Source organism: Entelurus aequoreus, linkage group LG02 (genome assembly GCF_033978785.1).
Source record: "Entelurus aequoreus isolate RoL-2023_Sb linkage group LG02, RoL_Eaeq_v1.1, whole genome shotgun sequence".
In the NCBI taxonomy this organism is placed as follows: Eukaryota; Metazoa; Chordata; class Actinopteri; order Syngnathiformes; family Syngnathidae; genus Entelurus; species Entelurus aequoreus.
Genome location: NC_084732.1, coordinates 46,496,766 through 46,511,234, shown reverse-complemented (window position 1 = coordinate 46,511,234; position 14,469 = coordinate 46,496,766). Strand labels below are relative to the sequence as shown.

General features: G+C 39.7%; 2 protein-coding genes across 6 annotated transcripts in view; one reads left to right on the top strand and one right to left on the bottom strand.

Annotated features, from left to right (window-relative positions):
* The window catches only part of mtmr10 (myotubularin related protein 10), a 41,967-nt gene that overhangs the window by 13,602 nt on the left and 13,896 nt on the right, over positions 1-14,469 (bottom strand). Inside the window, exons 4-15 of one of the 5 annotated variants that reach the window (XM_062027874.1) lie at positions 11,828-11,964; positions 11,448-11,520; positions 10,927-11,069; positions 2,527-2,620; positions 2,266-2,413; positions 1,849-1,936; positions 1,679-1,767; positions 1,148-1,278; positions 983-1,052; positions 672-742; positions 382-554; positions 126-296 (exon numbers count right to left, since the gene is read on the bottom strand). In XM_062027874.1, the coding sequence (XP_061883858.1) occupies positions 126-296; positions 382-554; positions 672-742; positions 983-1,052; positions 1,148-1,278; positions 1,679-1,767; positions 1,849-1,936; positions 2,266-2,413; positions 2,527-2,620; positions 10,927-11,069; positions 11,448-11,520; positions 11,828-11,964 (1,388 nt within the window). Of the gene's footprint in view, positions 1-125; positions 297-381; positions 555-671; positions 743-982; positions 1,053-1,147; positions 1,279-1,678; positions 1,768-1,848; positions 1,937-2,265; positions 2,414-2,526; positions 2,621-8,000; positions 8,151-10,926; positions 11,070-11,447; positions 11,521-11,827; positions 11,965-14,469 lie in introns of those variants that run through there. The other 4 variants (XM_062027887.1, XM_062027882.1, XM_062027896.1 and 1 more) reach the window with 4 other exon arrangements.
* LOC133635096 (E3 SUMO-protein ligase ZBED1-like) lies at positions 3,786-7,164 on the top strand. Its single transcript, XM_062027864.1, has 3 exons — positions 3,786-4,673; positions 5,136-5,755; positions 5,928-7,164. Exons 1-3 carry the CDS (start codon positions 3,815-3,817, stop codon positions 6,339-6,341), a joined length of 1,893 nt encoding a protein of 630 aa, XP_061883848.1. The 5' UTR covers positions 3,786-3,814; the 3' UTR covers positions 6,342-7,164.

Genomic DNA, 14,469 nt, shown 5'->3' with positions numbered 1-14,469 from the left:
CACACAATACGTTGTCAGCTTGACCTATAACAATATTTATTTCATATTTACAACGCCAATAACAGTAATAATTTACCAAATACTTGAGGGTAAAAAAAAAAAAGGCTTTCGATAATGCTTCTTACCATCAAGCATTGCGCACGCTGTTTAGAAGAGCTGAAGAGGAAAGTGCTGAAGAGCGGAATCCACATGCTATCACTAAGCACGGTCAGGTAGGTTTCTGTGAACTCAAATGCAGCTGGATACTGGTTCATCATTTGCCACACACAGTCCAAGAACAGCATGAACACAGGGGACTTCACAAAAAAGAAAAGAGGGAAAACAAAACGCTTAAGAGGCTGTAAAACGGGAGTGTATTGCTGCTTAGAGTCAGACAATTACCTCCTCTTTGTCATTCTTTTTTAAGTGGTTACATCTATCAAGGAAGCGATGGCCGGCCATCACCCACTCCTTCTGCACCAAACTCTGAAATCCAAAAAAGCTCCGATAGTGAGGGTCCAACATGAGCTGCACCAAGGAGGACACCACACAGTTCAGGTCTCTGTCCTCTTCCTCTGTAGTGATGACATAAGGGAAAAAGACTAAATAAATCCTGCAGTCTATGAGGTAGATTAATCAAAAGCATGCCATTGAAAGGCAAATGAAAACAAAGTATGAAGTGAGAAGTTTACCTTGGAGAACGACTGAAACATTCCTCCCTTCTAAATGGTAAACCATCTCAGCTGCATGCTTCAGGAAGGCTCTAAATTTGCAAGACGGAAGGCATAAAAAAATGTTTTGTTTTTAAAAAAAAAGAACAATCAGTACTTCCTGTTCATTCTCACTGCAGAACTCATTCAATAAAACATGGACATTTTCAATGTATAATAGGGAGGCCATGACTAGGAAGTTAGCAATTAATTTGATGTGCTTGTTTGAAGCATTTTTTTTAAAGATTTTCAATAACAAGGCACTATCGTACAATGGCCAATTGTTTCCATACCTGACATACTCAAGCCATCGAGAGTTTTCAATGGCTGAAAGCCACCTTTCCTCAGACTCCTCAAAAGGATCTGCATGTAATCAAAACAGAGCAATAATTGAATATGAAACACACAAGCATGCTGACAAATTCCTTATGCTTCCAGAGGGAAATAAGGAAGCGTACCTATGACGCAGATCTGTCGGATTTTAATGAATGAACTTTGGATTTCCTGGATGTTGGGCAGACACTTGTCCAGATCTGAACTGAAGACTTCGCTGCACTGTAAGTTGCTTTTTGTGATGGCAGTGATGATCCTACCACAACAAACAATATTTTGACAATGTAGACCAACATTTGTACCACTAAAATCTCAACTATAACTGAACTAAAACATTACATAAATCAATACATATTTTTCCATGCATTAAGGCTGGTACACACAAAGATTTTCTAAAAGAGATTTTATGTTGTATTTTTATGAATTGTATTTTATTTATTTAAAAAAGAGAAAAACGATGTTTCTTGTCTCACATAAGGATTATAAATGATAGCCAAAATAAAAAAAAAGTGCAGTTCCGCTTAAAGACGTCAGATAATCAGGAGTTTTCTGTCTTTGGTCAGAAGAGGGAAAATCGGGACAAAAACAGCCGATTGTCTTTATGTGTGTACCCATTTTAACAAGTTTTGAGAGAATGAAAAAGTAATTAGTACTACCTCTGCTCAATCTTCTTCTGCTGGACTGGGTCACACACACTGGCTGTGCGCAGAAGAGCACTTCCATTGGGGTGATTCCAGCACCAAAGCTACAACCAGGAAATAGCATTCAAATTGTGAAATAAAGTGAATTTGATTGTAAAATTGGAAATATTGGAGGAGGCGCTCACTGGAAGGCGGTTGTCAGTAAAGTAAATAGAGTACTGCTTCAAATCCTGGTCTGCTAGAGAAACTGGAACAACAATGAACTCTGGAAGGCTGAAAAAGCAGGAAAAAAGTCATAAACACAATGAAAGACATTGTCTACAGCTGTCTCATGCGTTAAACTAATATTGTGTGTACATATCAAACACTCCACGTGCAACCCCACCATGAGGTCACCTCTGCTCATTGGCACCTACTGTCAACTGGAGACTTGCATGTTACATTGAAACACTAAATAGTTTACAGTGTAAATATACTGTCTTGCCAAAACATACCTAGTAAGACTACAGGGAGAACTTTGACAGTTAATAATATTCTAGGAGGTGCTAGGCATACTTTCCTTTAACATCTTATTACGCTGAAGAAATAACACCAGCTCAAACCTTGAGGAAACGCAATAAAACTCGTTGATAGAGCACACTCTCCACTCAGAGGCGCCCGTTCTCTTGATCTCTCTATCCCAGTCAGATGGCCGATCAAAAATGGCTGTCTGTAATCCACCTCGTGGGACAGACCCATTGAGTCTTTCAGCTGCGAACACAGAAACAAGAATTTGATGACATTTACACAAAACAAGGAAGACCACTTTGGGTATACTACATTTTGAAGAATACATTGTGATGAGAATTAAGTGTTTTTAGAACCTTTACATTCATGGTAACGCCGCCCCTGATACTCGAAGCCAAACAGCAGGTGGAGATCAGCTGGATGGGAGTAGTGAGCAATGGCCAGACAAACCTACAAAAAACAGAACTACTGTTGACACTGAGACAGAGTATGTTTTATCGCCAATTTAGATTCATTCAAGTACAAAAGCCAGCTAAAAGGCTTCCACACAAGAACAAGCGCAACCTGGGAACGGATCCTTTTGCTCTGGATTGGACTGGAGACGCACAAAGCAGGCCATTCAGTAGAGAAGCTGTGAATAGCATGAGGATACCAAAGAAAACACTGTGTGTGTGTGTGTGTGTGTGTGTGTGTGTGTGTGTGTGTGTGTGTGTGTGTGTGTGTGTGTGTGTGTGTGTGTGTGTGCGTGTGTGTGTGCGTGTGTGTGTGCGTGTGCGCTTAGGGAGTGTCCAACTCTGTAATTTACTATGGCAAAATAAACTATTATAGGCTGGCCTAATTCCATGTGTTGTGAAGAGGGAAAAAGAGGCAGGGCCAGTTTTGACTTCACACTGTAATTACTAACATTGTGTCCGTAAATACCCACAGTCCACAGCAGTGAGGAAGGGCAAACACATTTCGTCATGTCCACAACTTCCATGTTGGAGGAAAGAACATTTTCAGTTTCAACAAAAGTCGGCACCACAAAAGTTCACAGAGGCCAAATACGGTCAATGATATCATGATAATGTAGAAGGCTTCGATTATCACATTAAAGTGGCTGTCTGCAACTTGCTCGCACTGACATTTTTCAAAGCAAAACTAAAGCAAGAACACCATTGGCTAACTTATGTTATCATGAGTGACCCCCACAACCCTGAGAGGGACAAGCGATAGAAAATGGATGGATGGATTTAACAGATCACAATTGCGTTAAAACAGTCATTATTTTTCACAATTAATAAGTTTACGTAATAAAAAATGTCACCGGTCCAAATAAATCGACTGTTTTTTACGGTGGACACTAGGGCTGAACGATTTATCGTTTTCAGATCGAAATTGCGATTTCAGAAGTCTCAATCTTGAGATCGTGAAGGCTTCGGTTTTAGACGAACGTTATTTAGCTCTCCTGGCTGACATGTCTGTTGTGTATATGCAGCCTGCTCGTGCTACTCTCATGCCTTGTCAAACTCACCAATCAGAAGTGGTAAACTACTTGTGAGCAGGGCATGCCGTCACGCTAACCAATCAGAGGCGGCCATTGACGAGGCTACCGGGTACACGCCCACTAACAACTTTGGTGAAGAAACAAACGTCCTGGAGGAAATGGCTGCTGCCGCCGGGTCAGAAGTGGAGGAGGATTTAGTTTTAATACAGAAGAAGAGCAGCACGTCTGTCATTTGGGACTACTTCGGTTTCGAAACTTCAGATGTGCATCAGAAACAGGTACTTTGTAAAACTTGTCGGGCCAAAGTCGCCACATCCCAAGGCAACACGACTAATTTATTCCGGCACTTGAAAAATCACCACCGGCAGTTACACGACGAATGTATGACCAAAAAGTCCGGTGAAAAGTCAACCCCGAGCGATTCAGCCCATTGTAGCAAACATACCACAATTACAGCGTCGTTTGCCAGTATAACTCCTTATGAGAAGAGCAGCCGCAGACACAAGGAGATAACGACCGCCATAACACACTACATTGGCAAAGACATGGTGTCTGTTAACACCGTTACCAAAGAGGGATTTCAAAACCTCCTCCACACGCTGGACAGAAGATACAAGATTCCCTCCCGCACCTATTTCAACCAGGTCGCCATCCCACAGCTTTACGCCGAGTGCAAGGAAAAAGTGGAAAGAGAGGTGAAAAATGTGCTTTATTACGCCACAACTACCGATATGTGGTCAAGCAGAACAAGCGAACCGTATCTTAGCTTGACCTTGCATTACATAAATGACGACTTTGAGTTGAAAAGTCGCTGCCTGCAGACAGCATACTTTCCCATGGATCACACAGGAGAGAATATCGCCCTCGGATTAAGAGAGTGTCTAGCAAGCTGGGGTCTGAAAGAGGAGGACCAGACGTGCATCACAACTGACAATGGAGCAAACGTCGTCAAAGCTGTGCAGCTTAATCAGTGGACCAGGCTTCAATGTTTTGGCCACAGGCTACATCTTGCAATTGGTAAGTGTGTGTGTGTGTGTGTGTGTGTGTGTGTGTGTGTGTGTGTGTGTGTGTGTGTGTGTGTGTGTGTGTGTGTGTGTGTGTGTGTGTGTGTGTGTGTGTGTGTGTGTGTGTGTGTGTCTCTGTCTCTGTCTCTGTCTGTGTGTGTATGTCTGTGTTTTTGTTGTTGTTTGTTTTTGTTTACTTAGAATATTTTTGTACATTTGAGACATGCTAGAATGTAGCTAATGATGGTACAGATTTAATGTGATGGGTGCTTGTTGCCTTCAGTATAGTCAGTATAGTTTTTCTCTTAATGTTTTTCTTTAAATCCCTTACAAATTAAAAATTATAATAACAGATTTATAATCAATATTAGATGATGAATAATGATGAATAATGTGTTATGTGCTTTTGATTATTGCTTTACCCTCTGTTGTCTATAATATGGTTTTCTATATTCTTTTTTCCCCTCTTGTCCAGAAAATGCTGTTAAAGATGATGTAAGAGTTAAACGGGCAACAGGACTCTGCAAGCAGCTGGTTGGACATTTCTCACATAGCTGGAAAAAGAAGGCCGCACTGAAAAAGGCACAGCAAGAATTGAAGATACCGGAGCACTCACTGATTACAGAGTGTCCGACGAGGTGGGGCTCACGACAGAGGATGATTGGGAGGGTGTTGGAGCAGAGTAAGGCGTTGTCTCAGGTTCTATCTGAAGACAAGAAGACACGTCACCTGGTCCCCACTTGGCAGGACACAGATGTCCTTGAGTCATTAAACAATGCCCTTGGCCCTCTTCAGGAGTTTACTGATGCCCTGTCCGGTGAAGCCTATGTAAGTGTGTCCTACCTGAAGCCAGTCCTCCATCTCCTGAGGACATCGATCCTGACTGTAGACAAAGACGACCCAGATCTTACCAGGGACATAAAGTCAAGAGCTCTTCGCTATATTGAAGATAAATACAGCGACCCAGCCACACAGGAGCTACTAGATATTGCTTCGTTCCTTGATCCTAGATTCAAAACTGACTACATAAGAGCAGAGAATGTCCCAGACATCAAAGAAAGAGTGAGGATCGAAATGGAACAGGTGGCACGAAAGGTGACTTGTCCTGTTTCTATGTGTAGTTTAGTAATACAAAATGCCACATCAATACAAGTGATATGTCTTATTACATTTATTGGCATTTTTTAATGTTTACATAGAATGCTCAATTGCTCAAAATGACATCAGCCTGCAAAATTTTGACAGCTCTCATCTCTGTGTTTTGCAGGAAAAGAGGGCCCGTGTCAGCACTACAGAGGCCATGCCCCAGGGTGCAGCAGAGGCAGAGCCATCTACTGTGGGGAAGGGAAAGCGGTCATTGGGCAGCTTCTTCAAGAGCAGACCGTCTGTGCCTCCTCCTTCCACCACCATGCAGTTGGAGGATGCCATTAATGCAGAGCTGAACAGCTACCTGATAACTCCTACAATTGATGGAGAGGACAATCCCCTGGCCTGGTGGAGAGTGCACAATGTTAACTTTCCATGGTTGAACAAACTGGCTCGCAAGTTTCTGTGCATACCAGCCACCAGTTCACCATCAGAAAGATTGTTTAGTGCTAGTGGCAATGTTGTCACATGTCAGCGCTCATGTCTTAAACCATCAAAGGTTGACATGCTAGTTTTCTTGACCAAAAATCTGTGAAGAGTGATGTAGAGATGTCAGGGAAGCAAGTATTATTGTTAAAGTACTTTTTAGATTGTGTTTGTTCTGCACTTTACCCTGACTTGTGGTGTCAGTTTTTGTAAAAAAAAAAAAGATAAATGCTAGTTTTCAGGAATATTATGTTCTATTGTTAACAGAATAGATGTGCAATATTTGGGTGCTGCTAAGCGGTAAATGAATGACCCACCTATTTTAATGTCTGACATATTTTTCAGAAGGGCAGAGGTTGGGTCATTTTGTTTTTGTAATAGTATTTTCTTTATTACCATTACTTTTCAATTTCACTTTAAAATATTGTTCAGGTTTCTTCCAGGGTTGAATAAAGTACTTGAATTGCTGCTATAGATGTTGATAGGCTAGCTCTCTTGAGCCATAAAAGACTGACCTACCTACTTGAGTATAAGACTGTTTACATAAGGTCAGGATCCTTTTTTTCCTTTATTGAAGTTGTTGAATTTTGTTTTTCTTATTATATATTAAGCATTGCTTTTTGTGTTGGAATTGTTTTGTATTTTATTTAACTTAAACTTTTTTATTTATCTTAACATAATTAAGGTTTTTGTACTGGTTTTAGTTCTTTAGTTTTAATAACTGCTGTTGGTCAAGAACTTTGGAGAATGTACATGCATGTTTCTTAATAAATACATGTTTGAAGCAATTCTTACCTTTTAGTATTCATCCTTGCATTACATAGCATTTAATGTTTTCATGGTATATCATTTTTTGTCATGTTTTAAATCTGTTACTGTTACTGAAGCTTGATTTGAAAAGAAATCGTGAGTCAAAATCGAAATCGCAATTTCTGTCAGAAAAATCGTGATCAGATTTTTTCCTGAAATCGTTCAGCCCTAGTGGACACTCACCCTGTCTCTTCCACACGCACGCACAAGGAGTGTGCACACATACAAAAGCAGTCCAAGTGAAGCAACAAACAATTTGCAGTCATATTGTTATGATAGAATATACATTCAGGGACAGCTAACGCTAACTATCCAAATCCCTAACATTAGCTAACAACACCAAAAGCTAATGCGTGTGCATGTGTTACGTCATTACGTCCTAGAAGCCGTAAGAAAGATATAATGAAAGATATAATGCTAAAAATACATTGGAAAGTTTATTTCAACTATATCATTTCCCTAAAATACTCATTGAGGCTATAAAGTGTGTTTTATCCGATTACACGACTAATCGAACAAACTAATCGATAGATTACTCGATAACTGGGGATGTAGTAATTGTGTGTCTCCATACAAAGTGTGGAGCCATTCTTCTAAATTAATAATCATCTTAGACTGGGTGATATATCGATATACTAGATATATCGCGCGTTTATCTCTGTGCGATATAGAAAATGACTATATCGTGATGTTCGAGTATACATTCTCACGCAGTTGCTTTTAGCTGCGGGCATTACCCTACATGCGTTTCCCACTCTTTCTTGTCTCTCCTTCTCACAGAGACTTAAACAAGCGCACCTTCTTACACACGTCACGTGTGCAACGTCACACGCTCCCGCGGAGCAGAGAAGTAGCGACATGGTAAAGTTAGCTGTGATGCTAACAGTGAGGTGCGGGTGGTAATACGAGAGAGAGAGCAGGTGCAAATCTGGTAACAAATGGAGGAAGAATTAATTACCAAGAAAAACAGCACGGGATCCATCGTCCGGCGGTGGTTTGGCTTCAAGCGGGAATATGTTCAACATTTATGCGGCAAAAGCGTTGCTACAAAAAGTAGCAGCACTGCTAATGTAGCATCATCACCCGTCACCCGCTACAGAATGAGGAGTGCTTGAAATTCTGCATGTCAACATCTCCGGCCGGTGCCACACCAACAAAATGCCGAAGCAACTATTTCCGGATCAACACCGTATGAAAAAAAAAAAAGTCAACAACAGAAGGAGATAACGTCCGCAGGAACCTACCACATAGCGAAGGACATATTATGCAGCTCATTTTTATTTGACAGTTATTGAAATATCTTGTGTGACATCATGCACAAAAGTGCACTTTTTTTGTTTTTAACAATTGTAGTGGCGTTCTGTACAAAAAGTACACTTTAATTTAGTGTTGTTTTGATATGTCATCTTGGTGACATCCTTCACAAAAGTGCACTTATAGCTTGTTTTAAAATGTCTCTGACAATCTTGCACTTTCTGTTTTGGAAATTACATGAATGTCTGTGCCACTGCTTAATAACTGTTTAATAAATACAGTTTTGGTCAATTGACTTAGTTGTGATTTCTCTCTCTGCATGAAAGTTAAAAATGAGCATATATTAATGCAGTATGAACAAGAATGTTTTAGTGTAGACACATAGAATCATCATACTGGTGTGATTATATGCATCAAGTGTTAATTCAAGGCTGAGGCAAAATATTGAGATATATATCGTGTATCGTGACATGGCCTAAACATATCGAGATATTAATAAAAGGCCATATAGCCCAGCCCTAAATCAGCTTCAATACGGCAAATAAACAGCATTTCTACTTAAGTATCATTATCACAGGTATTAGGATGAGGTTAAATACAAAGAGAGCAAGCAGGAGCAGGCATGCTAATAGCAAAGCTAGCTGCAAAAATAGCCAGAAACAACAGTAGAAAAAGTACTTAGTAAACTTTAAGTGTAGATGGAAGCATGTTACAACAAAAAGTAAGCAGATACTAATAGGAAAATAACCAGTAGATTACAAAGATTGTAGAGAGAGGATAATATAGCGACAACTGTTGGTGCGTCAGCATTGTCACAATTAGTACACAACACGTAAGATGTGGGCGAATCCATAAATTGGCGGTCTCGTCACCAGAGCTAATATCAATAGTGTATGATCAATATCACAATGATGCGATCGAAACTTTTATTTTCTCAAAAACTGGGGTGGAGGGGTTTTGGTGGTAGCGGGGGTGTATTTTGTAGCGTCCCGGAATAGTTAATGCTGCAAAGGGTTCTGGGTATTTGTTCTGTTGTGCTTATGTTGTGTTACGGTGCGGATGTTCTCCCGAAATGTGTTTGTCATTCTTGTTTGGTGTGGATTCACAGTGTGGCGTATATTTCTAACAGTGTTAAAGTTGTTTATACGGCTACCCTCAGTGTAACCTGTATCGCTGTTGATCAAGTATGCGTTGCATTCACGTGTGTGTGCGTACAGAAGCCACACATATCTTGTGACTGGGCTGGCACGTTGTTAGACTGGAAGAAAAGCGGACGTGACGACAGCTCGTAGAGGACGTTAAAGGCAGTGCCTTTAAGGCATGCCCCCAAGACTGTGGTCCGGGTGGACTACGAGATATAATGACTGATAAACACCTTCATTCGATAATGAAGGTTGCCTCAGCTCAAAGCCTGAGCCCCGACATTAATGAGCTAGCATCCAAGAAAAGATGCCAGCTATCTGGCTTAGGCACATCAGATTAGATCAGTGTGTTGCAAACTGAGCAGTTTAAAGTCCTGAATGGTTGGTTTATTCATTGTTATTTTATTTTCAAATGTATTAGCCTGTGGAAAAAGTTAATGTTGATATTTACCTCAGAAGGCTGCAAATAGAAAAGAGGCATTCAATTTTTATTTAAATTGTATTTGATATACCATTGATATTTTTTTATTATTATTATTATTATTTGAAATTCGATTTTGCATGTCACTATAAAGTTATATAAGCCTTGCTTGTTCAATATTCAATGCAAAACTTGTTTGGGTCCCTATTAAAAGGTTAATTTGTTCAACCTTGGCCCGTGGCTTTGTTCAGTTTTAAATTTTGGCCCACTCTGTATTTGAGTTTGACACCCCCGGTATAAGCCGTCTACCGTCTATACAGAATGTTGTTATTAAAATGTGGTGCAGGTATGAGCAAAGAAACAACAGGAAAACTTGCTCCCAGGTGCTACGGCAAGAGACCACAGGTTCAACTTTGTAAGTTCATATGTTAAAAAACAAAATGTATAGCTTTATTGGTGCTAAGCCATACGAGCTTTTAATAAAACAGCTGACAGGTTTTGAGGTTACAACAATTTTTACCTTAATACTACAAATGGTAAGAAACAAAACATGATTGATTGGTGGGTTTAAACTTGCAGCTGATTGTAATCATGTAAATCACATCTGTATTATTCTAAAGGAGAGTAATGCACATTGGATAAAGGGGGTGTAACTTTTCTTGTCATAGAGGAAGTGGTCCTGGCACTACACCAGTGTGTGCATGTAAAGATCCTACACAGACAGTCAGGAAGTGAAACGACAACCCACAGTGTCACAGACGGAGGCACGAAGGGCCAAACCTTTATATGCATGGTTCAGGCACAATCCTGAAGGAAAAGCATATTATTAACTAATGCAGAAAATGGATGGAGGCATAAAGCATGTTTGATCATCAATGACCAAATTGTCTCCTGCAGACAGCCTGGTTTTGCTATATTGTGAAACATTTTCCCTTTTTGAAAGGCCCTATTAAAGTGTTAAATGTTCTTTGTGTATGTGAAAATATGGAATCTTTAAAATGGACAACTGATGCTGCAAGTTGACCTATTTGACTTCAAAGAAAGCAAGAAGAGCAGAAATCATTTACCTTTTTAGCACTCTCTGGCCCAGCCTCATCAAAGCAGAACCTTATAATCCGCAAGTCTTTGCAGTAAAGGATGAGCTCAGTGGGGTTAAACTTGAGCTTCTGGTTTGACCCCAACACCTTTTTCTTCCCCTTCGTATCATTCACTGAAAAAAGTAAAAGCATTAAATAAATAGTTGAAACTTGGAAGTTATGTTGATCTACAAAAAATGCTATCCACAAAATGTCAGATGTCTACTAGAAAACTACATTTAATGTTTCCCAAAACATGGCCTGATCTCATCTTGTTATCCAGACAAAGCTGAGTGTTAAAAGGCCAGTTCACAGCTGCGAGAAACAAGCTTTCCTCTTTCGTGTAACACAACACTTCCTTCTGTGGACAATGGGGTCATCCACAACAAGAGGCTAATCTGCTGTGCCGCAAAACACAGCCTGTGCTGTGCTCTCGTTATCACAAGGTAGAGCAAATGACCGTCACGGTGTCAAAAGACAAATGACAAAAAATGATAAAGGTCCAGTCTTACCGGTTACTACGTGTTCTAAACATGTCAAAGGGACATCATGGTCTCCGAGCAGCAAGTGGGATAGCTGGAACTTCTACGGCAAAAGCAGAAAAACAAAAACAGAATGTGTGCACAATCCAATTAAAATGTAGTTCAGCAATGGACTTTGCATTTTAACATCTCTGCCATAGTCTACAAAGCATAGGTGGAATTTAGAAAGTATGCATGTTCTCACTGCACTGACAATAAAGAGCAGGGAAGTTCTCCTACCTCTTGCAAAGTAATAACACGTGTTTGTTGGGAGTTAAACATCTAAATCCAAACAAACTAAAATGACTTTAGGCTGCCCTTCAGACAGTATATAAAGTTCAAGGCTACAACAATTCACACTTTATCCTTACCTGTTTAGTTGGAGAATCTTGAGGGATGAAGGAGACCTTAAAGTTGGTACATATCAACTTCCCCCAAAGGTCATCTTGGCTGCTTTCAGGACTAATGCATTTCCTCACAAAGTTGGCCTCATTTACAACTATCTCCCCTGAAAACAAAGCACACATACATTTATAGTGTAATATTTCCATTATAAGATAATAGAAGTCAAATTCAACCAATTGCAGTACTGTTGGGTCGTAATCATTACAACGAAGAGACAGAGTATCTACTGTCCCAAATGTGAGTACTACACCCCTTAGATTGCAGAAAACATTTTATCGTATCTTCTCAAGAGACAAGACTATTGAAATGAAATTAGATATTATCTAGAAAAAATGCAGCATAGTTCTACTTATCACTGAACATGACTCAGTCAAGACACAACCATTATTGTCTTAATAGTTGTAGGCCAATTGGTGTATGGGAATGTCAATATTTATTGTGAGCACCATTGCTATATGGCACTGCCTTAAAGTACCAGTAGAAAGGAAAAACAAGTTGCCTCTATATTGATGCTATTACCATATATATATGATTTATAACACCAAAAGACCTACAAAGTTTGCGAGTAAAAAGATATGATCAAAATACAAAACCCAAAACCCATCTGCTCCTTTCTGATCATGGAAATGTATAAGAAACAAAAAAACAATGAAAGTGTCAACTGTACATGGCTTGTATATATGCATTTTCATGAAAGGAATAAAAAGAAATGATGATGAAAACCAGTAAAGTTGGCACGTTGTGTAGTTTGTAAATAAAAACAGAATACAATGATTTGCAAATCCTTTTCAACTTATATTTAATTAAATAGACTGCAAAGACAAGATACTTAATGTTCGAACTGAGAAACGTAATTTATTTTGCAAATAATCATTAACTTAGAATTTAATGGCAGCAACACATTGCAAAAAAGTTGGCAAAGGGTCATTTTTACCACTGTGTTACATGGCCTTTCCTTTTGATAACACTCAAATGTTTGGGAACTGAGGCGACCGATTTTAAAATTTTTTTAGGTGGAATTATCTCCCATTCTTGCTGGATGTACAGCTTAAGTTGTTCAACAGTCCGTGGTCTCCGTTGTGGTATTTTACGCTTCATATTGCGCCACACATTTTCAATGGGAGACAAGTCTGGACTACAGGCAGGCCAGTCTAGAACCCGCACTCTTTTACTATGATGCCACACTGTTGTGACATGTGGCTTGGCATTGTCTTGCTGAAATAACAGGGGCGTCCATGATAACGTTTCTTGGATGGCAACATATGTTGCTCCAAAACCTGTATGTACCTTTCAGCATTAATGGTGCCTTCACAGATGTGTAAGTTACCCATGCCTTGGGCACTAATACACCCCCATACCATCACAGATGCTGGCTTTTGAACTTTGCGCCTATAACAATCCGGATGGTTTTTTCCTCTTTGGTCCGGAGGACACGACGTCCGCAGTTTCCAAAAACAATTTGAAATGTGGACTCGTCAGACCACAGAACATTTTTCCACTTTGCATCAGTCCATCTTAGATGAGCTCGGGCCCAGCAAAGCCAGCAGGGTTTCTGGGTGTTGTTGATAAATGGCTTTCGCTTTGCATAGTAGAGTTTTAACTTGCACTTACAGATGTAGCGACCAACTGTAGTTACTGACAGTGGTTTTCTGAAGTGTTCCTGAGCCCATGTGTTGATATCCTTTACACATTGATGTCGCTTTTTTGATGCAGTACCGCCTGAGAGATCGAAGGTCCGTAATATCATCGCTTACGTGCAGTGATTTCTCCTGATTCTCTGAACATTTTTATGGTATTACGGACCGTATATGGTGAAATCCCTAAATTCCTTGCAATAGCTCGTTGAGAAATGTTGTTCTTAAACTTTTCAACAATTTGCTTCTTCAATTTGCAACTTCTAGATTCATGGCTCAATCCTATTATCCAGATGAGAGGAATGGTTTATGATCTACAATAACTTTGACGAGACAAGACATGATGCAGCAGCAAGACACTGGCCGGCTCAATGCTGCAGCATAAGTTAGTTACCTCTCTGAGCTCTGTACCGAGGATGTCGTTGTGGCTTTTGCAGCCCTTTGAGACACTTGTGATTTAGGGCTATATAAATAAACATTGATTGATTGATTGATCAATGCGCCACAAAAAAATAGTTTTTCTGCGTTAGCGCTTATAATAACAATATCACTAATATTTGGTTAATATTCAGGTCACGATAGATATATATAGTATTGTTGGCAAGTTTTTGGAAGGTTATTTAGAGGGCTTTGTGGGCCTAATAGAAAGCCCCATTGACTTAATTGTAAACTGACTTTATTTATTTATTTACAATTTAGAATGCATAAAAACAGAAAAACATATGTTCATGTCTTACATAGGAATTGTGAATGATAGCACATCTCTTTCTAATTTTTGCATATTTCCAGTATGACTGATCTGCTGATATGGTCAGAGTACAGAAGCATCTCATCGTGACATCATACCACCCTGAATCTTCGGAAATTGCTTAAAAGGGAATATTCAAAAGGGCCGTCTGAAATTGTGGCATTTTGTGATGTTTAGACAGTCTTTTCACATACTTTCGGGATTGGAAATACAATTGGATATGGTT